Source organism: Natator depressus, chromosome 6, assembly GCF_965152275.1.
Source record: "Natator depressus isolate rNatDep1 chromosome 6, rNatDep2.hap1, whole genome shotgun sequence".
Taxonomy (NCBI): Eukaryota; Metazoa; Chordata; order Testudines; family Cheloniidae; genus Natator; species Natator depressus.
Window position 1 is genome coordinate 22,674,140 of NC_134239.1, and position 27,267 is coordinate 22,701,406.

The 27,267-nt window shown below is 49.0% G+C and overlaps 1 protein-coding gene across 2 annotated transcripts in view; it reads left to right on the forward strand.

Moving 5' to 3' along the window:
- The window catches only part of PNPLA2 (patatin like domain 2, triacylglycerol lipase), a 52,196-nt gene extending 32,273 nt beyond the window's left edge, over nucleotides 1–19,923 (forward strand). Inside the window, exons 4-9 of one of the 2 annotated variants that reach the window (XM_074954786.1) lie at nucleotides 8,383–8,592; nucleotides 9,591–9,651; nucleotides 11,018–11,191; nucleotides 12,036–12,168; nucleotides 13,139–13,261; nucleotides 14,593–19,923. In XM_074954786.1, the coding sequence (XP_074810887.1) occupies nucleotides 8,383–8,592; nucleotides 9,591–9,651; nucleotides 11,018–11,191; nucleotides 12,036–12,168; nucleotides 13,139–13,261; nucleotides 14,593–14,857 (966 nt within the window). In that variant the 3' untranslated portion in view covers nucleotides 14,858–19,923. Of the gene's footprint in view, nucleotides 1–8,382; nucleotides 8,593–9,590; nucleotides 9,652–11,017; nucleotides 11,192–12,035; nucleotides 12,169–13,138; nucleotides 13,307–14,592 lie in introns of both variants that reach the window. The other variant, XM_074954785.1, reaches the window with a different exon arrangement.
- The last annotated feature ends 7,344 nt before the right edge of the window (nucleotides 19,924–27,267 follow it).

Here is a 27,267-nt window from a genome sequence, read left to right on the forward strand (position 1 = left end):
TGCAGAATTCCCCCAAGAGTAACATGTATGCAGCTGCTCTATTGTGTTCTGGTAGCCTCTGCAATAGAAAACAGGAAGGTCTGCTAAGGGGCTCCTAAACCTTTTAAAGGGATACCACCCAGTTCCTATACACTTCACCTCCCCTCTAAATTGTAATATCCAATACTAGTCTCTTGTACAATCACACCAGGAATGTCACATTTAATAGTTGTATGTGGCCACTAGTACTGAATGGTTCAATTATAGCTACATTCTGAACTAACTATATGGTAGCTGGGGTGAAATCAAAACTAGCTTCTCCTTGTGTGGGCTGTAGAACAATTATTGCTTCCTGGAGCAGCTAAGAGGTGTTTATTCCCCTACACCTTGTCCTGCCATGACACTTGTCCAGGTCATATGCAGGGAGTTGAAGTCACCCTTGATTTGTCTCTCATTAGATTCAGTTGCCTTCCTGAACTCCTGCCTACGCTGTCAACCTTATTGTCCTGATACAGTGAAAACATCAGCAGCCATGTTCTGCCCAGTAAATGCTAGAGCTCAGCCAGGCCTGGCATCTAGAATCTCTGATTCCTCCCCACCACCATCATATCAAGCTCTGGTAAAGCAGAGCCTGGATACAAACCATCCCTGGATTTGCAAAACCAAAACCTGGCTCCTTTAGTCTACAGTGATTAAAAACTCTGCATCTTGCCTGACTGCCTTCAGACCCACCCCTGCCCTAGCAGAAGCAAAACTAAAATGTCCATAAGGATATTTGCTCACCTTTGTGTGTGAGTTTGAGACACACAAACCCCTCTGTGTGCGTGGGGACATCTGGCTGCCCTGACCTGTGGAATCATTGTGTTCCTGTGGCACAAAGGAATCACCTGGCATGGCTATGATCAACCAGTTGCTACTCTGTACTGCAGGTTTGGAAGTGGTGAGGCCTACTACGCACAGCCCAGTTAGCAGATGTGGGATGGGTTTATCCTTAATGGCTCTCCTTGAGCTGGGTGAATTGCCTTGGGACGTTGTCATCTGATGCTGGTTTTTTTGTTTTTTTTTCTGTTTTGACACAAACCCTTAAACCAACAATTGTACTTCAGTCAGTGCCATAACAAGGGGAGTCTGTTAAAATGCTGGAGTGGCTCTCTTCCCTCCTTGCTAACTGGGGAGTGTTGGTTGGAATTGGGCAGATGGGGATACCCTAAGGGAAAACTGTGTGGGAGGTGGAAGTAGGTCACTTGCTATGTAAATACTGCTGAGGGCATGGGAGGTGAATCAGAATTATCTTGTATAGGCCAGGATTGGGCCTAGCTGTTCATCTGAAGTGGAATGTGCTGAGTGGCTATGGAAGGCTTGGGCGGAGGCTGCATTGCAGAACTGCGAGTGCAACAGACTGTATGTAATGCTCCTCCTTTGGCTTGCATTAGCTGCACAAACAGAAAGGAGCTTAAGGCTTTTGCTGCAGTCAATGAGGGGTAGCAGTAGAATTTTTCTGCTTTAGGGGCTGGCGCCATCCCTGCCAAGGGCAACCACATTGCTGAATTTGTGTCATCATGCTGGAGACCTGGTCATGGCTGCTGCTCTCCCTTCTCCTGTCTGCCTGGGGTGGGCACCTATCAATACCAACACCTAACAATTTAGCTGACTATTGCTTTGGCTTCCTGGTAGAGCTGGCCTGGCTCCCAGGTGCTTGCCAAATTCCCAAGGCATGCTGCCTAATTAATCACAGTGATAGAAATTGCAGATAATCCAGTAGGTTTAGTCATCTAATCAAACTCCTTGTATCCTGCTGGATTTTCTCAAGTGCCTTGTCCGGTCTAGTCCTAGATCCCTTATCTAGGAGGCTTTCTTTCCACCATTTCCAGTGGGGATGCTGTTCCAGACTGAGAGCTCTTCAGTGAACACATTTGTCCTAGGCCTCTGCTTAAACATTGCTTTCTTCAGTTGCCTCTTGTGGGAATCGCCCTGGACACTTTCTCTCCCTCCTTGGTCTTTGCACCTTTTTAGGTCCAAGTACTTGTCCTGGCTGTCTTCCCTCTTCCAAGTGCCAACATATTTGTTTCTATTAATGTGATACCTAGAGACCCTAATTGTGCTAGGTACTGTTCATACACACACACAAAGGACAGTCCCTGCCCTGAAGAGCTTACAGCCTAAACAGACACAGAACTGTTATCTTCTTTTACAGATGGGAAACTGAGGCCTGAGAGAGTTGAAGTGACTTGCCCAAGGTCATACAGGCAGTCTGTGTCAGAGTGGGGACTTGAGCCTAGCTCTCCTGAGTGCCAGGCCAGTGCCTCAATTACAAGGCTAGCCTCCCTCTCATACAGCATAGCTGTCTCCCTCTTCGTTACGCAAGCAATGTGGGCAAGGAGGAGAAAGGGGGCAAAAGGCTAATGTGAGCAATAGCTGACCTTTAAGAAAAGTGATTGAAGTGGTAGCATGTTCCTGGGATGACCCCCAGGGAGCGTAAATGGCAGAGGGGGCTGACGCTGGGTCTGGTCAGTGCTGCATGAGAACTTTATTGATTGTGCCATTCTGTGGTAGCCCACCTCTGCCAAAACCATTTATGCTAAAACCACATTAAATACTCATGGCTTTTTTTCCTTCTAATGTTCTGGATGAGCTGTTTTGTCTTTTTGCCACTTGGTTTTGCTGATATATCAACATAGCCTTTCATGGGGTTAAGGCCTCTAATGTGGAGGGACAGAGGGGATGAAGAAGTAAACTCCCACACCCCCTTCCTGCACCACGGTTGCTGCTCCCTGGGGTCGCTTTTGGAGTTGGAGGGTTTGGGGGTGAGGGGGTTAACTCACTAGTGTGCATGAGGGGAATATACTTAGCACCTGGGCTTCTTGGCACCCACCGTGCTGCTGGTGAGGGGGCAGAACACAGCAAGGACAGGGTCACCATTTGCCACATGCCACCCTGGCAAAAAAAGTGTGTGAGCATATGAGAAAAGGGCTATAGCTGCCCATTCACACTACACGGCTCCCAAGCCCACCCTGGTAACTCCCCTACATAATCAGGTCATCAAACTGCACAGCCCTATCTCACAGAACTACCCCAGTAGATACTCAGACAGATGTAGCAAGAGGACTCCCCTTACAGCCTGCGATGGATAACAACCAATAGGCTATGTGCACATCTCCCATAAGTCCCTCATAGTGTTCCTATCGTGTTAGGTCCCCTCAGACTGTTTCTAGGGTGATTCAGCGCTCTATGGACTTCTCCTCCTCCTGTCATAAAGCAACAATGTCCTAAGCCTACACTTGTGGTGCTGTAACCACTTGTCAACACCACTATCCTGCTGGCACCAGAGCAGGCCCATGACTGTGCAGCAGGTGGAATATTCAGGGGAGGTATACAAGGAGGGTAAGTTTATGCTTCAGGGAGTAGTTCTTCTGGCTATCCTTAAACCAGCAAAAGCCACCACCTGTAAGATTGTTAAAATATCTGACCATACTAATCCCACCCAACATAGCCCCTATTCATAATGCTGAATACAGCCTGGGCCTTGTAGCCACAGGCTCCATAGGAGCTGTAAAGCAGAGCAAAGCCCTGTGACAAAGAAGGGCCATGTCACCAAGTGGAATATTTCAGGGTGTTCTCTCCAACCTGGCTTTAGACTAGTTCCTTTTCTTGTTCCTTTTGGCCCCAGTTCTCCTACTGAAAGCTCCTAGTTTTGCTATTGAGGAGCCCACCAGCCACTAAACATTCCTCACCCTGCCATGCTGGGCCTGTTGCTCTCTTTGTGTGCATCCAGAGGAATTCCATGGGTCTCCCTTTATTAGGGCAGGAAGGGGGAGGAATGAGGGAGTTTGAACACAGCCCCTTGCTAGGCCCTTGTTTGACTCTGTTTCAGCAGGAGCGAAGTAAGGGGTATGACAATTCTTATTCCCACCAGTGAAAATGGAAAAAAGCAACCAGCCCAGTCTTCTCTGGGTTTGCACTGTATCTGTGTGCCATACATACCAGGGCAGGGCCAGTCAGCTCCCACTATGGGATCAGCTGAGGCAACAGGTGCTGGGGAAGAGGAGACCCAAAAGGAGGGAAAAGGGGTCCAGAACTAACCCCTGGCAACTTGGCCATCTGGAAGAAATGGAGCTTGTAACGTGACTTGGAGGGGAGCCAGAGATGGACCCTCCTCCACAAAAGAGGACCCTTTACTGAGACACCTGGCCCTCCCCAATCCTGGCAGCTCCTAAGGACTGAAAGCTAACCTGCCTAGCAGGGCTGTAACTGCTGGGCAGGAACAGAGGGAGAGAGGGGATCGCTCAAGGACTCAGAGCCTAGGTTATAATAGGCTGTGTAGAGCAAGCCCCGGTTTGCACAGCGGTAGTGTTGGCTAGAGAGGGGCACCATGGCAAAGGTGCCTCTGCAGATGAGCCTGAACTAGGAACAGTCAGTAGCAGTCAACCAGATGGCAGGGTGCGCCAGCCCACATCTAGATTCCTTTTGATGAGAGAAGCCCTCGGTACCATCACCTTTGCTGCAGTAAAACACCCTTTTTTGGAGCTGAGTAACAGCCGTGTTAGTCTGTATTCGTAAAAAGAAAAAAGAAAAGGAGTACTTGTGGCACCTTAGAGACTAACCAGTTTATTTGAGCATGAACTTTCGTGAGCTACAGCTCACAGTGAGCTGTAGCTCACGAAAGCTCATGCTCAAATAAACTGGTTAGTCTCTAAGGTGCCACAAGTACTCCTTTTCTTTTTTGGAGCTGTTACTCTATACTGCCACCTGCAGGAAAGCATCTGCTTCTTCACCCTGGCTACAAAAACACTGGCTGTGCCATGGTCTACTCCAGTGCTACTCAAAGTGGTGGTCCGCGGAGCCATCGGCTGCCAGTCTGCGTGCACATTGGGGGGGGGGGGAAAAAAAAAAAAAAAAAAAGGATTGCCAGTCCCCCACATCAGATAGCTTGAGAAGCACTGGGCTACTCTATACCAGTGGTTCTCAACCTTTCTAGACTACTTTACCTCTTTCAGGAGTCTTGATTTGTCTTGCGTACCCCCAAGTTTCACCTCAGTTAAAACTACTTGCTTACAAAATCAGACACAAAAATACAAAAGTATCACAGCCCGCTATTACTGAACAATTGCTGACTTCCTCATTATTACCATAAAATTATAAAATAAATCATTTGGAATATAAATATTGTACTTACCTTTCAGTGTATTGTATATAGAGCAGTATAAACAAGTCATATGAAATTTTAGCTAGTGCTTTTTATACAGCCTGTTATAAAACTAGGCAAATCTGTAGATGAAGTGAAGTACCCTTAGAACACCTCTGTGTACCCCTAGGGGTATGCGTACCCTGGTTAAGAACCACTGGGCTAAACTCTTATACTACTGTAGTGCCTAGGAACTGTGGTCATGACCCAGAACCCTATTGTACTAGGCACTGTACAAAGAAAACAAAAAGATAGTCCCTGACCCAAGGTAGTCAAACATTCATCCACCTCTCATACTGTAAAGCAGACTTCTCTAGCTACTTTCCTTCTGCCTTCCCCTCTCCTCCCCCCCCAAAATTGTGGGGTTAGCAGGTCTCTCCATCTCTGGCTATACAAAGTGACCCTTCAAATGAGCTGCTGCCAGGGTAGGGAATGGTACCCAACAACTGCAGCTCTCTTCAGCCTGGGGATAGAGGAGGACTGTTTGTGAAATACCAGGTGGAGACGCAGGGTCCTCCTTAGCAACTTGTTGAGGCTGGGTTCGCTAATGCCCAGGCAGCGCCCTGTGCAGGGGTCATTTATTGCTATTCCATGCTGTGTTTTCCCCTTGAGTTTTGTCGGTTCCCTCTTTTATCTCTCTCCCACCTTGCTATTGCTGACTCCTGCATGGTCACCGAGTTCAACGTATCTGGCGAGATGCCAGCGTCCGCTCAGTAAACACCACCCAGCGCATTCGCTGATTGCATTGCCGTAGGCGCCATTGCCTGTAAAAACCATTGGGGAATCCAGCCCCTCCTTGAACTCTTACTTTTAGGCCCTTTGAATCAGAATTGCCCTGCAAACCTAACAATAAAAGCCCAGGGTGTTGCTTTCCCCCAGGTTTATCTCAGAGAAGCGTGCTGGGCAGCCCAGAGATCACCCGGTGGGCAAAAGCACTCAGTCCAGGCAGCAGTAGGAACCATGAAGGTGAACTTGTTCGCCCGGGAGCCTGCTGGAGAAGTTCAGTGTGTGCTATGTGTTCCCCAGTAGAAGTAGGTGAAAGGCCATCTGTGGAGAAGGAATTTTTTCTGGCCTGTTACATAAGGACGTGAATAACAGCGACAGTAGGGGGTTGATGGGAGCCGTTCAGAGATAAGCCGCTTGTCTCCCTTCCAGCTAGAGAGAACAAAATGTAAAACATTTTCTCCTGCCTCCCCTCTCCTCCCAACATCCAGCCTTCCCCAGCACTGCACAGTGAAAGATCCGCCCTTGTTATTGGCCTGGCTGAAAAGGGAGCCAGAACTCAAGTGTCCTGTGATGGGGCTGGACTGACTTCCAAAAGGTCTTGCCAGTTTCTTGTTGTTATAATGCTTGACTGCCCTCAGCCTTGCGGTCCTTTTAATGGGCTGCTCAATGGAGCTGAGTGCGGGGGCATTTCCCTCTTCCTCCCAGCAGCTCCTTAGTCTAATTTGGGTTCTCCTCTAGCCAGCTATTAGTCATCCAGGCATTCCTTTTTGTTAGTCACCTGCCCAGACAGAAGGGTCTCTTACATTGGGGCTGACCCTGCAGTTCCCTGCAAATCAATAGGAGCCTTGTCTGAGAGGCTACAGGTTCCTGCCTCGTTGCTCTACAGGAGTCTCTTCTGTCTTATTGCTCTGCCAGCCGAGCCAGTAACATATCCCTTTAGCATCTGGCTACTGCTTGCTGGACCAGGGTGGGAGTCGTCTTGTTCAGTCTATGATCATGCAAAAGCTAAAGGATGCTTTGAATTGACCCATGTAGCAAAGCAATGACTCACTGGTGCAGTACCTCCTGCTGGTCATCTCAGGAATTAGCTCTCCAGTATATGGAGCGCCTCCTCCAGGCCGGTGTCTCGCCTGCCGCTGGCCCCCATGTCCCTCCCAGACCCCGGTGCCCTTTACCTCAGGGTTCTGCCCCAGCAGTACCCACACTGTGGGTCTCCCCTCCCAGGGGAACCGCCAACCCTCTAAACCCACCTTGCCTCAGTGGCAGCTGCCAGTCATCATCTAGCCCCTGCTCACTGGGGCAGACTGCAGTCTGTAATGGCCACTCATTATTGGTAAGGGGTTAGGACCAGCTGCCTTTGCCTATCCTTGGGCTGCCCCTCTGCGGCCCCAGTACCTTTTGTAGGCCTTCAACAAGGCCTGCAGCCTGGGGGTTTAACCAGGCTGGAGCTCTGCAGCTCCTCTTGCCTTCCCCCAGCCCTGCTCTATTTCAGGTACCTTGCTGTCAAGCAGCTATGCCCTTTTCCTCCAGGACTGGAGAGAGACTCCTTCCAGCGCCAAGCTCGCAGCCCCTTTATAGGGCCAGCTGTGGCCTGATTGGGCTGGCCACACCTGTGGTCAGCTACTCCAATCAGCCTAGCTTGGCTGCTTTTAACTCCTGTTCCAGGACTGGGGCAGCCACCCCACTACAACCCAGTTAGCTAGATCTGAACGTGCCAAAGCTGTCTCTCCACCAAGGATAATTAGCAGTAACTGTGTGCACAGAACCATCGCTATTAAAAGAGCATGGTAATTGTGCGCAACACCAGAGAACCCTCCTGTTCCACTCCTATGCCAAAGCTAAACCTAGCCAGCCAATGGGTTCCCTTAAAAGGGTTTAAAATGGGCACGTATGTGACTTTTACAGCTGAGCAGACAAATTGGCAGCAAAGAATCTACGCCTTAATTTTTTTTATTGCCCAATTATCCACCAGCAGGCCTCTGTATTTACTAACTCATTTGTTCTAAAATGTCTAGATGCGTGGTTTATAGGAATGCTCAAAGTACAGACTTCCTTGCAAACTAGTCACTGTGAACATAGCTTAGGTTAGTGCCACCCACACTGTTATTGGTCACCTAAGTGTCACCATATTATTTCTGCTGTTTGATTGGATGGCTCCCAAGCCCCCAAAGAGTGCTGATTATGGTTTCTGGTGCAAATACTTGTGAATCTGTATTCACGGGGTGACCTTTTTCCTGTCTCCACAAACATTCCTGTGACTAAAAATTCACTCAGGTGAATAGGCACAGAAAGCCAGTTAGAAAGTATCGCAAACTCCCTAGATGGGAAGTCATGGCTGTCAGTCCAGACACTGTTAGTGTAAACTCTATTTGTAGTACTCTCCTGGCTTGTGGGTGTGTGCACTAGGGATGCAGAGGATAGATAGAAACTGGCTTACGGAGGAAGAGGTGGGGGAAAAAAACCTTATCCAGTCATTTTTGTCTCCTTCCCTCCAGAGGTATGTTGATGGAGGGATTTCGGACAACTTGCCACAGTACGAGCTGAAGAACACCATCACGGTGTCTCCGTTCTCAGGCGAGAGTGACATCTGTCCCCGGGACAGCTCCACAAACATTCACGAGCTGAGGGTCACCAACACCAGCATCCAGTTCAACCTTCGCAACCTCTACCGCCTCTCGAAAGCCTTGTTCCCCCCAGAGCCTCAGGTGAGCGGCCTGTTGGGGCAGCAGAATGCTGACTGTGCACCGCAGCTTGGTGGATGGCGCGCTGGATCCTATGTTTGCATCGACATTTAATCCCCCAGAGTTCATCCCATTGCCATTTAAACAAGCTACACTGGTGTCCTTCCCCCTGGGAAATCCTGAATGCAGGCGCTGGTGGAAACCCTGAAAATACCCTCCTGTGGGTGGCTTTCGATTTAATTGGCACCATGCAAGAAATGGGAACCACTTCTGAACAAGGACACACATGCACCCAGGACCAATCCGCCCCTGCATTTTAAAAGCCAGTCTGGAACCGTTAGGCATAGGGTTAAGCATCATCTTGTCATTGGTGGCTCAGCAGTGACTGCCCGCCAGCCAGCTGATAGGCAGTCATTTTGAGTGTGCTTGTTTGTTACGAGCGCCATGGATAGCTTGGATATTGTGAGCTGCCTCTCTCTCTGCCTCACATGCACTGCCCACCCCCCTGTTCTCTGGAGGGCTTTATAAGGGCAGATATCCAGTGGACCATCCTATGATTCTGTTGGTGAAGGATTCCACAACTTACCTACCAATCAGAGCAGCTTACCAGGGAGGCCAAAAAATACTTTTAGGGCCATGTGTCGATGTGACATGCCCACTGTGACCTTGGATCAGAGAGGGCTGGCTCTTGAGGTGCAAATGGCGATGCAAGTGGTGCCTCCTTTCACATGGTGTCCCCTTGCCCCCAAGACTGTTTCTGACCCTCCCCTCCCTCCTTTGCTGCTCAAGTGCCAGGGTGGGGAGCAGATGAAGAGGTTGGCAGGGATGAGTTTGTGGGAGGAGGAAGGATAAGCAATGAACCAACCTCCTGATCAGGTGGGGCAGGATGGGGAGAGAATTCTTGCATTTCCTCTAGAAATCCCAGCTCAGGATTGAAATCTGCACCACACTGCACCCGACCAAACAACCTTGGGCTCAAACTCCCCTGCTTCCCCAGTGACCCACTCTGTGTCTCCATACAGGTGCTCCGGGACATGTGCAAGCAGGGCTACCGGGATGCACTGCACTTCCTGAAGAAGAATGGTAAGGCACCAGGCTACTACCTTGCACTGACTGCATTTGCTTATGTTAAAGGGACACTGTCTGGCTTGGTTAACCCCTTCTGTGCCAGGCCATGGGGTTTAACTGTAAGTTGTTGGGGGAGGGGCGGGGATATGCAGGAAAAACTCAGGGCCAAATTGATTCCTAGTGTAACTGCAATGAAGTCAGGGTTACACCACGTGTGAATTTGACCTCTGATGCTTCAAAGCCTGTAAGCAATGAAATAAACCGAAGTATGTCTCAGCACTGCAGAGCTCTTGTATTCTCTGCCTTGATGCAGTGAGACACTTCTGCTCCAGCTTTACTGACATCCTGTGTTAATGCTAAAAGAAAAGGAGGACTTGTGGCACCTTAGAGACTAACCAATTTATTTGAGCATAAGCTTTCGTGAGCTACAGCTCACTTCATTGGATGCATTCAGTGGAAAATACATCTGTACTTTCCACTGAATGCATCCGATGAAGTGAGCTGTAGCTCCCGAAAAATACATCTGTACTTTCCACTGAATGCATCCGATGAAGTGAGCTGTAGCTCACGAAAGCTTATGCTCAAATAAATTGGTTAGTCTCTAAGGTGCCACAAGTCCTCCTTTTCTTTTTGTGAATACAGACTAGCACGGCTGCTACTCTGAAACCTGTGTTAACGCTGTTTTCATGGCACACTGCATGTGCCTGTGGTGCCACCTTGCGGCCAGGCTGTAGCAGATCAAGTTTACTCATTCATTTTGTCCTGTGTACTTCGCCCCTGGGGATGGCAAGGAAACAAAGGCAGTGTCTCTGTGATGTCACTGGATGTCCCTGTTCTGGGGGAAGCTGTGCTTTCTGTCAGCATAGTGCGTCGGTATGGGGGGCCTGCACCAGTGAAGTGTGGTTACACTGGTGCAAACAACCTTCATGTAGGCAGGGTCTGCCAATGGTGAAGTTACAAGCAGGTATAGTCTTGCAGGGTGGGTTGGATCTGTGCCGTATAGTAAATCCGAGAGGTTTGGATTAAGCATGGGTCTGACTCTGCCTATGGTTCGAGTATATACCAATAAAACAATTATGAAAGCAATAACCTACAGTATTTCCAGAGTGTACTGGGAGGTGTTAGCTTATCTGGCTGAGAAAGGCACTCCAGCTTCACGCTGCACCATAGGTGAGCAGGTATCTAATATACCTGGCTATGCATCATAACACAGGTAGCCAAAATGGCTGCCCGCGGTTGGAGATAGAAGGCCTATTTCACGGCTGTAATGTTAATCCCCGCTCGTGGCATCTGATGAGGTAAAACCTAGCACTCTAACCAATCGGCAAGCAAAACGACTGGCTAAATTGCCACAGTCCCTCCACTCACCTTCCCTCCCCAGGTCTCCTTCACCGCCCATGGCCCTCGCACCCTCCCCTGGCTGTTGAGAACTCGTCAGGGGAGAGGGACCCAGAGGAGGAGGAGGTACGAGCTGAGGACAAGCTGAGGGAGAACACTGCCCTGGCTGCTGTCGAAGACCACATCTTTGAACACCTGCCACCCAGACTGAACCAAGGTATGGTCCCTAGGGGGACAGTCCAGGGTTCTAGCTGTTCCAGTGAAAAACTCACTCCTCTCTAAGCTGACCAGCATAGCTCACTGGCCTGTTGGGGTGTGAGTGTTGCTTGTTGACCGCCATGTTAGCTAATGCACCGCGTATTGAACTGGAGCCCTCCTGAGCTAAAACCTGGAAACTCTACACCTTGAGCTAAAGAGCCAGGGTCTGTAGTTGAGAGCTGTACCAGCCTCACATTCTGTATAGACTGGGCACCGGTGTATGTGTGTGGAGGCGGGGGAGCATGTGCAACACATCCTGACTACTGGGTTATGCTTGCGCACCTTCTTCTGAGGGACCACAGAGACTATGGCCTGGTCTACACTAGAAATATAGGTTGACACAGCTATAGCACTCTGGGTTGTGAAAACTCCACACCCTCCAGCACCGCGGCTGCGTCAACCTAACCCCCTGTGTAGACACAGCTAGGCTGATGGAAGAATGCTCCCACTGACTGTCGCTCGGGGAGGTGGTGTTCCTACCCCACGGGAAAACCCCCTTCTCTCACTGTAGGTTGCTTCTACACTACTTAGCTCTTAGGTGTGGCCTAAGTGAGCGGGAGCGGGAACTCGCTCACCTCCCCTTGGTGGGAGGGAGAGAAGGGGGTTTCTGGATTTTGCTCCTCATGAGCCAGATGAAGCCAAAGGCTTGAACTCCTTGTCTCCTTGCATGCTCTGAATGAGACTTTCCCTGAGCCAGGATAATTTGTGAAGCTCATGTAGCACTGGGGGGGTGGGGGGGGGTGGACAATCACGCTGCATGTGCTAGGGGCCTGGTCTGACCCTGTGGTGTTCTCTGTCCTCAGCCCTTTTGGAAGCTTGCACTGAGAAAAGGGGCCTGCTAGTTGGCATCACCAACTTGTTGCCTGTACGCTTGGCCTCTGCCATGATGATCCCCTACACGCTGCCTGTGGAATCAGCCGTCTCCTTCACGGTCAGGTAAACCTCGCACCCGTTTGCTTGGTAGCGCTGCGCAGCACGCCAAGTGGCCAGTAGGGCATGGATCTAGGGCAGGGCGAGGATCTATTCCAGCCCTCCTGTGTACGATAGTTGCCCAGGAGACAACTTCAGTTCCTCTCGGCCACTGTGTTGGGACTTCAGCCGCAGCCCGTCTGACTCATGAGGCTGAAGAGAGCTGGTTCTGTTCGGAAACTTGCTCTGAGAGTTGTAGTAAACTTCCCCAGCACCGCTAATACAGGAGTGGAAGGATACAGGAGGGTCGAGAGGCGTGGCCTTAGCGTAGGCCCATCGCCCCCCCGATTGTTAATCTGGGGGTGGGATGAGTCCTACAAGGTTTAACATGCCATTGTGGTCTGATTGGGGAAAGGAGGGAGAGGAGGATAGTTTTGGATCTGAATTTTGACCCCATTTTGCCACCTTAGGGGGAAGGGGAGAGCAACAAGTCTCAGTGCTTTGTTGGGATTGGTGTAAAGCATGGACCCACCCTACGGAAATAGTGTTTCTGGCTGGAAGAAGGCAAAAGAGGCAGAGGAAAACCACATTCAATATTCTATTCCCTGTTCAATCCCTGAATTTGCTACATTTTTAAGCCTTCTTAGAGGTTTGGAAAGTGACGTGGCCTTTCATCTCTTAGTTACCTCCTCCTTGGAGTTCATGAACTAAATTTCCCTGAGATGGCAACATGAATATGCTGACTGTCAGTGCCTCAGGGGTGAAATCCATGTATATCTTGCTGCTCCAGGCAAGACTAGGCTGTGCCCTATCAAGGAAGCGGTGGAAGCGCCATCATTCAAGTCATTTGACATGAAGCTTTGGAAAACAGTCATGCATTGGCCCTGCTGGGCTAGGATTAGAAGGTCTGCAAGATGTTTTCCATCTCTCATGTCTGCAGATCTAGCAGTGGCCTCTCAGCTAATTGTTCTCTTACTGTGCCTCCTCTCCTGTTCAGGTTGCTGGAATGGCTGCCGGATGTCCCTGAGGACATTAGGTGGATGAAGGAACAGACGAGTAATCTATGCACCTATCTCATGAGGGAAGCCAAGAAGAAACTGGGAAGCCATCTCTCAGCCAGGTTCTTCTGCTTTCCTCCCAGCCCTCCCTCTGCAGCCATTTAGGGGTGGGTATGGCCTGTGGGAGGGGGACACATCTGTTTCACCTTCCGCTGTGTCACTCTTACTGAATCGACTTGGAGCAAATCAAGAGACCTTCTCTGTTGGGTTGCTTAGTCCTGGGGTAAAGTTCCTGTCCTCCCTCCCAGGATGATACTGTATTGAAACGATCAGATAGCATAGCAGTGGGCATGGTATAAAAGCCGTACTCACTTGTTCACCCGGCTCCATTTCATAGAAGACGCAGTGATGCCCGTTTGCATGGCGGTTGTTAGCTTGAGGACTCTGGAGCCTCAAAGCTTCCTCTGAAGATAATTCAGCTCAAGTGGCCGTTTCTGCTTAGAGGCCTATGACTGGAGTAGCATGGGGCAGTACTAGGGGAGCCAGGGTAGTCCAGGTCGGAATGGAGTACAGCTGGATGGGAAACCGGTTTCTCGTCCCATGAAAACTCTGGCGATTTCAAAAAAATTTCCCATTCTGCACTAGGACAAAACTGAGGTGCATGTGACTGTGAGACAGACACCCCCCCGCCACCTCCCATAACAGCCTGGTAGGGAGGGCACTCCTCTTGGATGAGGGAGACGGAGGTTCAAGTTTTGGCTCTGAATCAGGCAGAGCAGTGACTTGAACGTGGGTCTCCTAGCGGAGTCCCCCAAACACCAAGCTGTTGGTTATTCTGGGGTACAGCTCTTTCTCTGTCTCTGGTTTTATCCAGAAATTCTATCCTGGACTTAGGAAACCTTCCCAACAAAAGTTTAATCAAAACTGACTCTTTCCCATGGAAAGATGCCATTTTGACAAATCTGGATTTTCCAACGGAAAACAGTTTTGCCAAAAAATTCCCAACCAGCTCTAGTGTCGAGATACTTGGGGACAACTCCAGCATTGCTTGTCTGCATTATGCCTGGCCAGTGCCCTGCGTGGGCCGAGGTTGAGGTGAGAATATAATGCTTTATCTAAATAACATTCCTCGTGGTATGGAAAAGCCTAGAGGTGCCAAAGGAGATCAGGATTTCATTGTGCTAAATACTGTACGTACACCTAGTAAGAGTCAGCCCCGACCCAGAAGAGTTTACAGTCTAAATACACAAGATAGACAAAGAGGGGAGCAGAAATGGATGGGTATAGAGGTGAAATGATTTGCTCAAAGTCACACAAGCAGGTTGGTGCCATAACCGGGAATAGAACCTACGTCACCCAACTCTCTGTGCAGTGCCCTGGCCACTGGACTGTGCTGTCTGAGCGTCCCTACCCTCATGTATTTAAGTTGTAACCCATGTTCATTGCCTTTCAGGCTTTACTACCATTTTGAGCTCCGAAGGACCCAGAGCCTGCCAATCCCCTTGGCCTCTACCTACAGTGAGGTGCTGCCCCAGTGGGTGCGAAGCAACCTCTCCCTGACAGACGTTAAGACAAAGTGGGAGGAATATCAGCGCCAGCTCATGCTAGGATTGTTCTGCATCAACGTGGACATGCAGGCCTCCATCTTCCCGTCGGATGGGCTGCAGATGAGACTCTCGCCGACAGACCATGTGCAAGAGAGCCTGCCACACTTCTGAGCCCCCAGCCGCAGCCAGGAGGGGGCAGGCTGATGGGGTCAGACCTGCATCTCAGCAACCTGCCACCTTTGGTTCTTGCAAGCCTGTGATGGGAGCTTCCCCGTGAACAAAGCAGTGGCATCCATTGTAGCTAATTGCTACTTGCCTGACTAGGGGAAGGGGGCACTGTGTTAAAGTGAACATGTTTGCTGATGATGACCACTTAGAGAAGTGTATCAGCACCCAGCATGGGGGAGGTGGCAATCCCCGACTGTGCTGTAATGGTTCCAATGGGCTCCTCCAGGAGACATACCTGGAGGGATGTAGCCTAGATCAGAATGTAGCTCATGCTCTGGAGCTTGTTTTAATTGTCTCTGGTTTTAGATCTACAAATTGATGGCTTTGCTTCTTTGATTTTTTTGTTTTAAACAATCCAGCACCCTGTGGCTCTTCACTGTTTGTGCTACCAGGAGGTAAAGCAGCCCGTAGTGCCAAAGCAGCTATTGTATGGGCCCAAACCCGCCTCTCAACTCTCCTTCGTTGGAGCCAAGTTTTGACCTCTGTCCTCACTCAAAGCCAGCTCTGACCCTGCTGCTGTTAATGTAGATTTCATTGGCATTGGGACAGCAGAGTTACAGGAGAGAACTGGATACCCACAGATGGTGCTCTAAGCTTCCTTCATCTCTTCTTGGTCTCTCTTGCCTCTCTCCTTTAGGGATCTTTGTCTCCATTGGGCTCTGGAGGCCTGAGATCTGAAGTGATAAAACTGGCTGGGAATTTTTTTTGGTGGGGGGGAAACATGAGATGTTCAGCTGAGATTTTTCAGGATTTAGGTGCCTGATTCCCATTCATTTTAATTGAACTAGCCTTAGGTGGCATTGCGAAATCTCAGCCTTCCTTCCCTGGATTGGCCCAATGGCTGCCATTGGGGAAGGAATGTGAAGGGCTTGTAGGAAGGCCGAAGGTGAAGACTGTACAGTGCATGTTGTGTCCCAGTGGCTTGTGGTGGAATGTCGCAGCAGGTGCCCAGGAGATGGTCATCTGGAGGGGGAATGGGTTCCAAGTCCCAGGGACCATGGAGCTGGAGAACCCTGAAACACAATTCCCCGCTGGCGCAAAAGGACAGAATTCCATCATAGCCAGTGATGTTGCACCTGCGTATGCTTGTGGTGATTTTGGACCTTAGTGAAGGAGCTGACGTTGGATGATGCAGATTGCCGGTCCCAGAGATGCTGCCGTGTCAGCTCCCCAAGCGGGAGCTGTGTGCCCCCCATTCTGACCGAAGGTGGTACTGCCCCAAAGGTGACAGCATAGTGTGCGCAAGAGGAACAAGGAAGTCGGGGAGGTGAAGCAAGAAGTGCCAAATCCATGTGCAGGCCACTGTATCTTTATTTTGTCACTTAAAAGATGAGTCAGTGGGGTTATACCAGAGCTGAACTCTGCCCAGTGTTTGGAAGGTGCTGCCTTGAAATATGCAGTGTCCCAAGGTAACCCAGTAGCATTCCATTGCACATATGCTTCTAGCAAAGCTGTTTCCTTGGCACATTCTCCGTGAGAGGATGAGTGTCTAGTCCCACCTGTTACTTGCCTCATTTCTCAGTGGGAGGGGAGAGATGGCCGCCAGTGGGGATTGTACGTACTGAAAAAGCCAAAATCCTAATACTGTGACTGTGTCTGTGATACAAAACCATCTTCAAGGTTCCTCTCCTTGCAATGCCTCTGGCTGTGTGGGGCTTCTTTCTACCTCTGCTAGCACAAACAAGCTGCAATAGGCCAAAGCAAAATGCATGTGTCCTTTTTTTTTGGAGGGGGGCAGGTTCAGCTATATACTGTATACATAGACTAGTGACTCGTACAAGGTTCTCAAATGCCACTTTGTAAAGAAGAGGAGATGCACCCAGAAACCCTGGTGATTGGCACATGATCAATAACTTACAGCTTTGAGAGAGAGAGAGAATAGAAAGTCCAGCAGAGCATACGTGTCCTGGACCTGATGAGAAAAGGTGTCCCTCCTTCTGAAGGTGAGGTTGCATGCTGCTTGCTAGCAGCAATGGCCTGGATGATACACTTGGTGTGGGTGGGAGTGTCTGCCTCCACCAAAAGGAGTATTGCTATAATGCCTATAATGACATGCACCATAGAGACCTTCTGGCAGAAAGCAGCCAGGAGCTCACCGAGTAACCACGGTGTTCATTTTGAGGTTGCCATCTGCAAGCAGGACTCTGAAGGTGGAGAGGCCCTGGTGGTGGTAGACCTGTCTGTGCCCACAAGACACTGGTCTGGAAACAAGCTTGTGTGATTTAGAGTGTCCCCTTGCCAATCTTCAAGTGACATTACCTGCATAGTGCAAGTGCCTGCTCAGTTGATGAAACGGGCCAGGTATTTGTCTCTGCAATAGTCCAGGCTAGCCAGTTTTCCCCCATTCTGTATTTGTGCATTTGGTTTTTCTTCCCTAAGCATAGCACCTTACATTTGTCTTTGTTGAATTTCATTTTGTTGTCCATAACCCAGTCCTCCAATTTATCAAAATCCCTGTGAATTTTAGCTTTATCCTCCAAAGTGTGGGCAGTCCCCCCTTGTTTTATGTCCCGTATCTTTCCATTAATCATTACGCTTTGTCTGCAATTGTTTAACCAATTATGTATCCACTGAACCGTAATTCCACTGCACCCACATTTCTCCGGCTTCCCTATCAGAATGTCACGTGGGACTGTTTCAAAAGCCTCGTTGAAATCCAGGTATATTATGTCCACCGCATCCCCCCTATCCACCAAACCAGTTACCCTGTCAAAGAAGGAAATCAAGCTGGTTTGGCACGATTTGTCCTTGGTATATCCATGCTGGCTGCTACTGATCACCCCTGCATCCTCCAGGTATTTGCAAATTGAATGTTTTATACATTGATCTAATAGCTTCCCATGTACTGAAGTCAGGCTGATTGGTCTACAGTTCCCTGGCTCCTCCTTTCCCCACTTTTTAAAGATGGGCACCACCTTAGCCCTTCTCTAGTCTTCCAGGACCTCTCCTGTCATCCATGAGTTTGTAAATATTATTGCCACTGGCTCTGAGATTTCTTCAGCTAATTCCTTCAGTACCCTCAGGTGAATAGCATCATGCCCCACTGATTTGAATTAATTCAAATTGATCAGAAGATCTCTGACGTGTTCTTTACTTATCCCGATCTGTATCCCTTCCCCTTTATTGTCTATGGTAACTTGGCTAGTCGTCCGGTCACATTGTTTTTTGTGAGAAGACTGAAGCAAAGTAGGAGCAGCTCTGCCTACCTATCATCTTCTGATACCAGCTCACCTTCTCCAGTGAACAGTGGACCCACACCATCCCCCTGATCTTTCTTTTATGTCTGACATATTTGAAGACCCCCTTCTTGTTATGTCTAACATTCCTTGCCAGCTGTAACTCATTCTTTGGTGAGACAAACATTGATCAGCCCAAAATCTGAAGTGCCCAACACAAGAGGACACTTTGAAAACTTGGCTTGAGAGAAACCAACTTTAATATGCATTACGCAATAGTTCAAAGCCCTTGAATGTGGTGCTGCTGGTCCTAGTCAGCGTGTGGCTTTAAGAAATGAGAGAGAACCCCTGTTACATTGAGCCAATCGCCTGGGATCCAGTGCAGGATACTTCCCTTCAGCAATTTGCTAGTGCTTTGTCTAATGTCCTGAGCCACGTAGCTTCCACCACTTTCACACCAAGGTTGCTTTCTGTAATGTCAAGCTTATTAATATAGCACCTTAGCCCACGTGCACAAGAAGCTAAATATACTTTATGTAAATACTGCTTGCTGCTTGTAATGAGGCACATAATGAACTTGTGTATATAACCAATGACTAAATTAAGTTGTGCTGTATAGTTATGTTATGCACAACACTGCATATCTTCTGAACTCGCTCTGTAAACTACGATGAGTGTACCCTATGCTGGGTGTGTGTCGTGTCTGCCTCAATCCTAAAATTATTGCAAGTGGCTCTTAAAGGGGACAGGATGCCAAACACTTCTCTGATATTCAGTGGTCCTGGGGATCACTCCCTTCTGGAAGAACATAGGGGGCCAGAGAAACTTAGCTCTCTCCAGTCATCTAGGTTATCCCTCTGCCAATGCAGCAGGGCTGTTACCAGACTATAAAGAGTCTTCCTGCTTCTGTCTGGTTTTCGATGGTTTTCTTCAGTGATGAGACTTCCACCAGTTACCATGGGAGAAAGGGCAAGTGTGGACAAGGGGTGTGTGGACAAGATTCCTGCTATCTGCCTTGTGCAGTCCATCTCTGGTCAATGCTATGCTGAGCTTTGCAAGTGTCCCATGAGGTCACCATTCAGAGCGCATATATACGTTTTTCTCAGATGAGAGCTGGCATTTGATTTAGGAGGCGATAAGGAAACAATGGACTAGCTTGGTCAGTCACATGCATCTGCCAGTTCAGCATTGTGTTGAACTCCACAGTGTGCCTTCTTTACACCGTGTTCCCACCCTTTCCCTTCCTTGTTGCACTCCCCATCACACTCCCTACCTCCCCTTTCCACTCTCCCTGTGGAATCTGCCTTTCTGAATGCAGCTGCAGTTAGTTGTTTCTCAACATGCTTCATGTCGGGGAAGGAAACGAGAGAAATGTATCTGCCACCACCCCATGCCGGTGCAGGGCTCCACTACAGTAAATCTCTAATGCATTAGCGCCCTCGCCCTGAACTGATGCACTCAGGCCTGCCTACAAAGTGCAGGGAACCGCAGATGCCAAGTACAGGTCTAGAGATAAAACTTGTTTTCTGTTTCAGTGTTTCCCTTGCAGTGTATAGGTGAGAACTCTGTGGGCCAGCTCCTCCCTAGAGCTCTCCTGCTGATGTGGTGTGCCTGTGCAGAGCATATAGAGCAAATGTAGAGTACTGCAGGAATTTACTGAAGTCAGAGCAGTGATTAGATCAGTGACAACATAAGCAATTGATTTATTTACACAGCAATGTCATTAAGTAGCACTCAGTCACTTGAACGTTCAGCATTAAAATTTTGATGCCTTTTTTCCCCCTCCTGTTCTTGTTTTCTAATATTTTGCTGAAGAAAGTGTAACTATTTATTTTGGCAAAAATATACCTCTAATAAAAACTTTCTAAAAATTCTCAGCTGGTGTGGTGGCTTGCTTTCTTCCTTTTTCTACTAAAAGTTTATGAAAGATTTTAAATGCACTCCAAGATGTACATTGGAAACTTTGGGCTGCACCCAGTTCATCAAGTTCTAGGCAGCCTAATGGGAGCCACTCCTCTTGAGTGCATTGGAGGTAGTGTGGCCCAGTGGATAGTGCACATGACTGGGATTCAGGAGACCCGGTTGTGATGTTCCCCTCTGGTGTTATTCGGACGGGTGATCTGCTAAGCCTCTCCAATCCTTGACTCTGGGAGCCAGCCTTACCCTGCTCTGCTGTGAGAACCCCCCCTCCTGGGCTGTTCATGAACGGCCTCTGGCATGTAAGCTGCTCCCAGCTACCTGCAAGCGAATGACACTAGCCAATATCTCTGGTCCCAGACACAGCTCTAGGAACCTCCGTCTTGCAGTGTCCAGTTATGCCCTCTGGATGCTGCAAGCTTATATAAGTTCATCAATTTAACAAATAAATTGATATGTACCAGGTTTGTTATCCCAAGGGGAGCCTCTGACACCCCAAACACACTGCTTCTGGTAGAATAAACGCTTATTAACTATAAAAGTAGATTTAAAGTGACTATAAGTCAAGCGTAACAAGTCAGATTTGGTCAAATGAAATAAAAGCAAAACACATTCTAAGCTGATCTTAACACTTTCAACGTCCTTACAAACTTAGGTGCTTCTCACCACAGGCTGGCAGGTTACTTTTCCGTCAGGCTGTCACTGAACTGAACATGGCAGTGTAGGGTGTTCCCCCGAGGTACAGAGCGTCACACTGGTTTCTATTCCCAGCTCTAATTAACTCTCTGAGTGGTGGGGGGCAAGTTGCTAAGAATAAGTGGGGGCGTGGGAACCTGGGGCAGCCTCCCCCCAGAACGGCTGCTGCTTCGTGTTATTTTGGGATTGGCAAAATGGTTCTTTGGGATACAGCTCAAAAAACATGTGAGAGATCGTGAGGTCCCTTGGTTCCTGCTGCAGAGAGAGAGCCCAGATGCAGGTCCTGTTCAGTCTCAGCAATCTGCTAACTGGTGCCAATCACCAGGCTCTTCAAAGGGTTAAAAAATAGTTAATGAAAGCGGAGAGTCTCCTTTACATTTCAGTTTCCCCTGCTTACAAACAGGGGAGAAGAGGGAGGTTTCAGAGGGGACAGAGAACAGCACTGCTCCTTCCACTGAATGGTAGACACCAGGAGTGAAATCTTGGCTTCACTGAAGTCAATGAGAGTTTTGCCATTGACTTCAATGGGGCCAGGATTTCACCCCAGGATTTAAAAAGTGATATCAATTCTTGGGATATTTGGAGTTTTGACTTTTTAAAGCTCCAGCTCCTGGAGTCGTGTGATTATATTAGATTCTGACCTTTCTTTTACAGGCTCTAGCACTCGGGTGGTGGAGAAAAGTTTGAAAATGTGATCTGAGTACATCTGAAAAAAAAGGCGAAAAAGAACTCCAAAACTTGTCTGAGTTAAAATAATGAGATTTTTAAAATCTCATCATTTGTGGTGGCCTGACTCCTCGTTTTCAAACACTTGAGTTTGCCAATACTGACAACAGTAAAATAATTTTGTGCACTTCATGTGTTACAGAGGGACGTGCAGGTTCAACACACAGCAGGCAGTGGAAATTGGAGCCATATTTTATAGTCTGTAGTGCAGGACTGACAGATCAAACAACCTTTTGCCTTTAATGACAGTGCTGGATTCTTCAGAATAACCGAATATCCAAGTCCTGGGCATGCCATGCTCAGAATTTATAGTCATTCGATAAGGTCTTGGTGACACCTGAGATGCCTTTTATTCTTGGATGCAGGTTGTGAGCGGAGTCGGGGAGGGGGGGGAGGCCTATGAGAACTGCCGGGTAGCTGAGCACAGACGATGCTTTGCCTGGGTACTGTTTCATCCTCAGGTTGCTGTTGCTTTTATTCCTGATATTTCTCCTGCTGGCCATTCCCACATTCTTCTGACAGAGGAAAAAGGAGGTAAAACAGAGGGATGTGTTTGAATACTTCAGGTAATTTTCAGGACAAGTGAGGTGGGAGGGATCCTTACAACATTTTGGGCCCAATTCTTATCCTAGATAAAGGTATGAGGAGATGCATCATCACAAGCTATTTAGGGGCAGATTGTAATGCCCTTAGTTATCTTGGACTGTACCTTACACCATCCAGACCACACCACACGATCTATTGTCTACAGCCAAGCTCTACGATACAACCACATTTGCTCCAACCCCTCAACCAGAGACAAACACCTACAAGATTTCTATCAAGCGTTCTTACAACTACAATACCCACCTGCTGAAGAAACAGATTGACAGAGCCAGAAGAGTACCCAGAAGTCACCTACTACAGGACAGGCCCAACAAAGAAAATAACAGAACGCCACTAGACATCACCTTCAGCCCCCAACTAAAACCTCTCCAACGCATCATCAAGGATCTACAACCTATCCTGAAGGACGACCCATCGCTCTCACAGATCTTGGGAGACAGGCCAGTCCTTGCTTACAGACAGCCCCCCAGCCTGAAGCAAATACTCACCATCAACCACACACCACACAACAGAATCACTAACCCAGGAACCTATCCTTGCAACAAAGCCCGTTGCCAACTGTGCCCACATATCTATTCAGGGGACACCATCATAGGGCCTAACCACATCAGCCACACTATCAGAGGCTCGTTCACCTGCACATCCACCAATGTGATATATGCCATCATGTGCCAGCAATGCCCCTCTGCCATGTACATTGGCCAAACTGGACAGTCTCTACGTAAAAGAATAAATGGACACAAATCAGATGTCAAGAATTATAACATTCATAAACCAGTCGGAGAACACTTCAATCTCTCTGGTCACTCAATTTCTGACCTAAAAGTGGCAATTCTTCAACAAAAAAACTTCAAAACCAGACTCCAAGGAGAGACTGCTGAATTGGAATTAATTTGCAAACTGGATACAATTAACTTAGGCTTGAATAGAGACTGTGAGTGGATGGGTCATTACACAAAGTAAAACTATTTCCCCATGTTTATTCCCCCCCCCACCCCCCACTGTTCCTCAGAGGTTCTTGTCAACTGCTGGAAATGGCCCACCTTGATTATCACTACAAAAGGTTTTCTTCCCCCGCCCCCCGCCTCCCCCCTTGCTGGTAATAGCTCACCTTAAGTGATCACTCTGGTTACAGTGTGTATGGCAACACCCATTGTTTCATGTTGTCTGTGTATATAAATCTCCCCACTGTATTCTCCACTGAATACATCCGATGAAGTGAGCTGTAGCTCACGAAAGCTTATGCTCAAATAAATTGGTTAGTCTCTAAGGTGCCACAAGTCCTCCTTTTCTTTTTGCGAATACAGACTAACACGGCTGCTACTCTGAAACCAATAATAGCACTGAGCTCTTTTCAGCTATAGATCTCAGATTCCCTTACAAAGGAGGTCAGTATCCATAGCCCCATTACACAGATGGGGAAATTGAGGTATGGGGGGGGGTGTACTTGCCCAGGAGGCCAGTGACAGAGCCCAGAATAGAAACCACCTCTCCTGAGTCCTAGTCTAGAGCTCCATCCCCTAGGTCTAGGTCACTCTGTCTCCAATCAGTGGCGCTACGTGTGGAGGAATGTACTATTTAGCATAAGTAAAAGCATCACAATCTGACTCTTAGCAAAGGGAAATATAATTCTCACTAAATAGGACATATAGTGCATGATATGTACAGGTATAATATGACAGAGCATGCGTAACCTTTCATCAACAACCCATATTCTCTAAGGGTCTAATTTGGCCATATAGAATCCACTCGGAGCGGAATCAGAGTAATCAAAATCAATTCCAGAACTATTTTTTTATATATACAAATGAAGGCTCCGATCCGGTAAGATGTCCAACTCCTACCTTCCCTACTTCCCACAATTATTTGTACTATGCACCCCTTTTCCATGCCAATAGATCAAGAGAGCTTTACACGGGAGAAGGAGTTTAACCTCAACTTGAAAATAGGTATTTATCGAAGTATGCTCCACCCCGCACATTGCCAAGCGCTTGGAAAATGTAGATAGGACACAAAGCCTCCCTTCTCTTGGGATGCTTTCGACAGGCTAATCTCTCTTTTAGAAAACCTCTCCTGCTTTCCCCCCTAAAATGCCGCCTCCCTCCCTCCCTCCTCTCTCTCTCGAAGGGACATTACTAATCGGAAGCCTTGTTAATTAAACAGGAATCAGCGTGAGTTTTAGGCTTGCGACTAACCCATGGCAGGACTGAGGTTGGATGTCCTTAATACAGAGTGAGGATGAATACAACCTGGCCAGGCTAATTTGTATATATTCAAATTCTCCAAGTGTCCCATTGACCGGCGGCTCTTTCTAGCTTCACAGCCCTGTTCACTGCCCCCCCGCCCCAGTCTTCCCTGTAGTTTGCGGCGGGGGGACAGATTGAACGGGAGGGTTTGTTCATTTCATCCCGTTGGCATCTGGCCCTGGGCTTCCTTCCCCCTCGCGTGTGAGCCCTTCAGGCTGATTCCCTTTCCCTCCTCCCCGCTGCCCCTGAAGCGGCTGCTGGCTCGCCTTTGAGTGTCTCAGCCTGGGGACAGCTAGATTCAACCCCCAGCCCCGCGGATAGTTTGTGCCTCCCCCCCCCCCGGCTTTCTCTGTCTGTTCCCCATGGATTTCCCCTCGGGGCGCTCTCCCTGCGCAGGGGGTGGAAAAAGCAATAACTCCACGTGGGCTTGGCAAACGCCTTCAGCCTCCCCCCGGCTGCTCTAGCCCCGCGGGCGGGGGGGGGGCATCCCCAGAGCCAGCCCCAGCCCCCCCGCGGCGGAGGCTGCCCTGGGGCTGGCAGGCTCGGGGCGCTGCGCCTGCAAAGCATCAGCCAGCGGGTTACGGCGCCTGGCGTGTGCGGGGCTTTGCCAGGGCTCCTGGCCCCGCTGGGCTCCTGGCATTTCCGGGTTCAGACGCCTCCAGCTGTAAGCGCCGGCGGCTCCCGCTCCGGCTGCCCGGCCCGGAGCCCAGGCGCCAGGTAAGCGGAGAGCAGCCGGCGGCTTCTCCCTTTCCCCTGCGCGCCGTGCCCGGCTCCAGCGGCGCTCCCGGGCGGCCGGGCGGGGGTCTCTGGAGGGATCATTTCCCAGGTCGGATGCTTTCCCAATGAGCTCCGTCTACAGACTCCCAGGAGAGCCCCCCCCGGCCAGTCTCCTCTCTGCCCTTCCTGTGGCTTCGCTTCTGAATCCCCAAGTCTGGCAGGTAAAGCAGGGTTCAGTCAACATGGGGGGGGGGCTGGATCTTGTTAGCCCAAGAAGCAGGAAGGGGGGGGCATTTCCCTGAAAGCTCTGCCCTGGGGTGCTCGCCCTGGAGCCAGTGCTATTCAGTCTGGCTCTGCCCCTGTGGCAGGGAACGAGGGTGACCAGACAGCACATGTGAAAAATCGGGACAGGGGGTGGGGGGTAATAGGAGCCTATATAAGAAAAAGACCCCCAAATCGGGACTGTCCCTATAAAATCGGGACATCTGGTCACCCTACAGGGAACTGGGGCGGGGGTGTGTGTGTCAGATTTCCCAGCTCCTACCATTTCCAGGGCCCTCATTTCAGAATTCTATTGATCCGTGCCCCCCCTTCCCCTCCCCTCCCCCGGTTTCCTCTTGCCCTGTGTGATTTCCATCAGGGGGCTGAGTAATGAGCCGGTGACACATGCTTGTAAAACTCTCATTCCATCAGGCTCCTCCTGCCCCCTCCCCAACTTGTGTCCTTAATTTTTGGCTCCTTGTTTTCCATTTGGCCCTGGCAACATAGGTGCTGGAAGTCGGGGTGCGGGGGGTGCTTCAGCACTCCCTGATTTGAAGTGGTTTCCATTATATACAGGGTTACAGTTTGGTTCAATGGCTCTCAGCACCCCCACTATAAAAACTGTTCCAGAGCCCCTGCCTGGCAGGTTGGTAGATGATAATTATTGCCAGGGAAACACTGGTCTGTGTTGTGAAAGGTTAAGGGAGTAGTTAATTACACTCTGGGAGTGACCAAGGAATACCACCAGTTGGCTATAGATACAATAGGCCTAATCTACTCTATTTTGGGGCTGTATATTCTGCTGCCCATCACTGGGGTTTCTAAGCATTAATGGGGAGCATCCCCCTGAATTACCCAGCTCAGTGTCTCTTCTCAGACTGAGAACTCATTCAGAGCTTTTGCTGCTTTAGCCTTTGTATACACTCCCTTTCCCTCCACACACCTATCAGAGCTGCTGCTCTGCTGAGTGTTTAGATTGGATCACTAATGTTTGATTGAAATTGTTAGAGTGGCCTCTTGGTGTAGGAGGGTGTTGTATACAGAACATTGTCTGGAACATTCATTGTGACTGTATGTTTGCTTGGTGTTTTGACTTAAGCCTTTAGCTCAGGTCCTGCAGCAATAACCATGGAGAGCAACAAGAGAGGATATTTTTGAGCTTTTCATTCTCCCTGAGCTGGAGAACGATAAAAGTTCAGCATGTCTGTTTCTAAAAGCCTTTTATGAAAAGATTAGTGACTGGAGCTCCTGGGTTTTTAGAAGGGTACATTTATGTCCCTTTTCACAGCTCCTTCCTTCTCCTCCTGTACATTGCCAGTAGGACAGAGAGGTGATTATGACAGTTTAAAGATGGAGGTACTGACTGGTCATAAGCCATTGAAAGTGAATATTCTGAAGGCAGCTGCCAACAGAGTCCAGCGAGAGAAATGCGGGGATTAGGACAAAATCGTTGGTTCAGCTCAGTTCCAGAGCTTCACTTTCATGCAGACTAGTCAATGGAGCACCCCGTTCACTTGAACACTCACCTGGCTTTATTGGATCACCTTGCCTAGATTAAGTAGGTCTGACTGTCTCTTAAAAAAAATTCTTTATGCTTCACTCTGCATTTGTCTGAAAGCTTGTAATGTGGTGTATGTAGGTTAGTGGGGAAAGTTGGCCTAATACTGCACTGGGATGATCCCCCTGAGGTGGGAATGTTCTTGCTCATTCAGAATTAAATATGCCTCTCTTCCTAGTCACTGCAGGGCTCTTCTCACCCTGTCTGTCTAACTTATTAGTCTCTTTCTTGTAAAAGATGGCAACCTGGTTTAAGTTTGCTGCCTTAAGCCCTCTTCCCTCCCAGACACTGCCTTATAATGGTAGGGTGATTAAATATGGTTCTAGCCCTATAGGACAGAGCAAACTGTAAGGCTAACTGTAAGGCTTTTGCACTTGTATATAGTGCTGTGGAGTGCACTTTACAGACAACAAAGATGTGCGCACTGACCAGAGCAGTTTACAGTGCAGG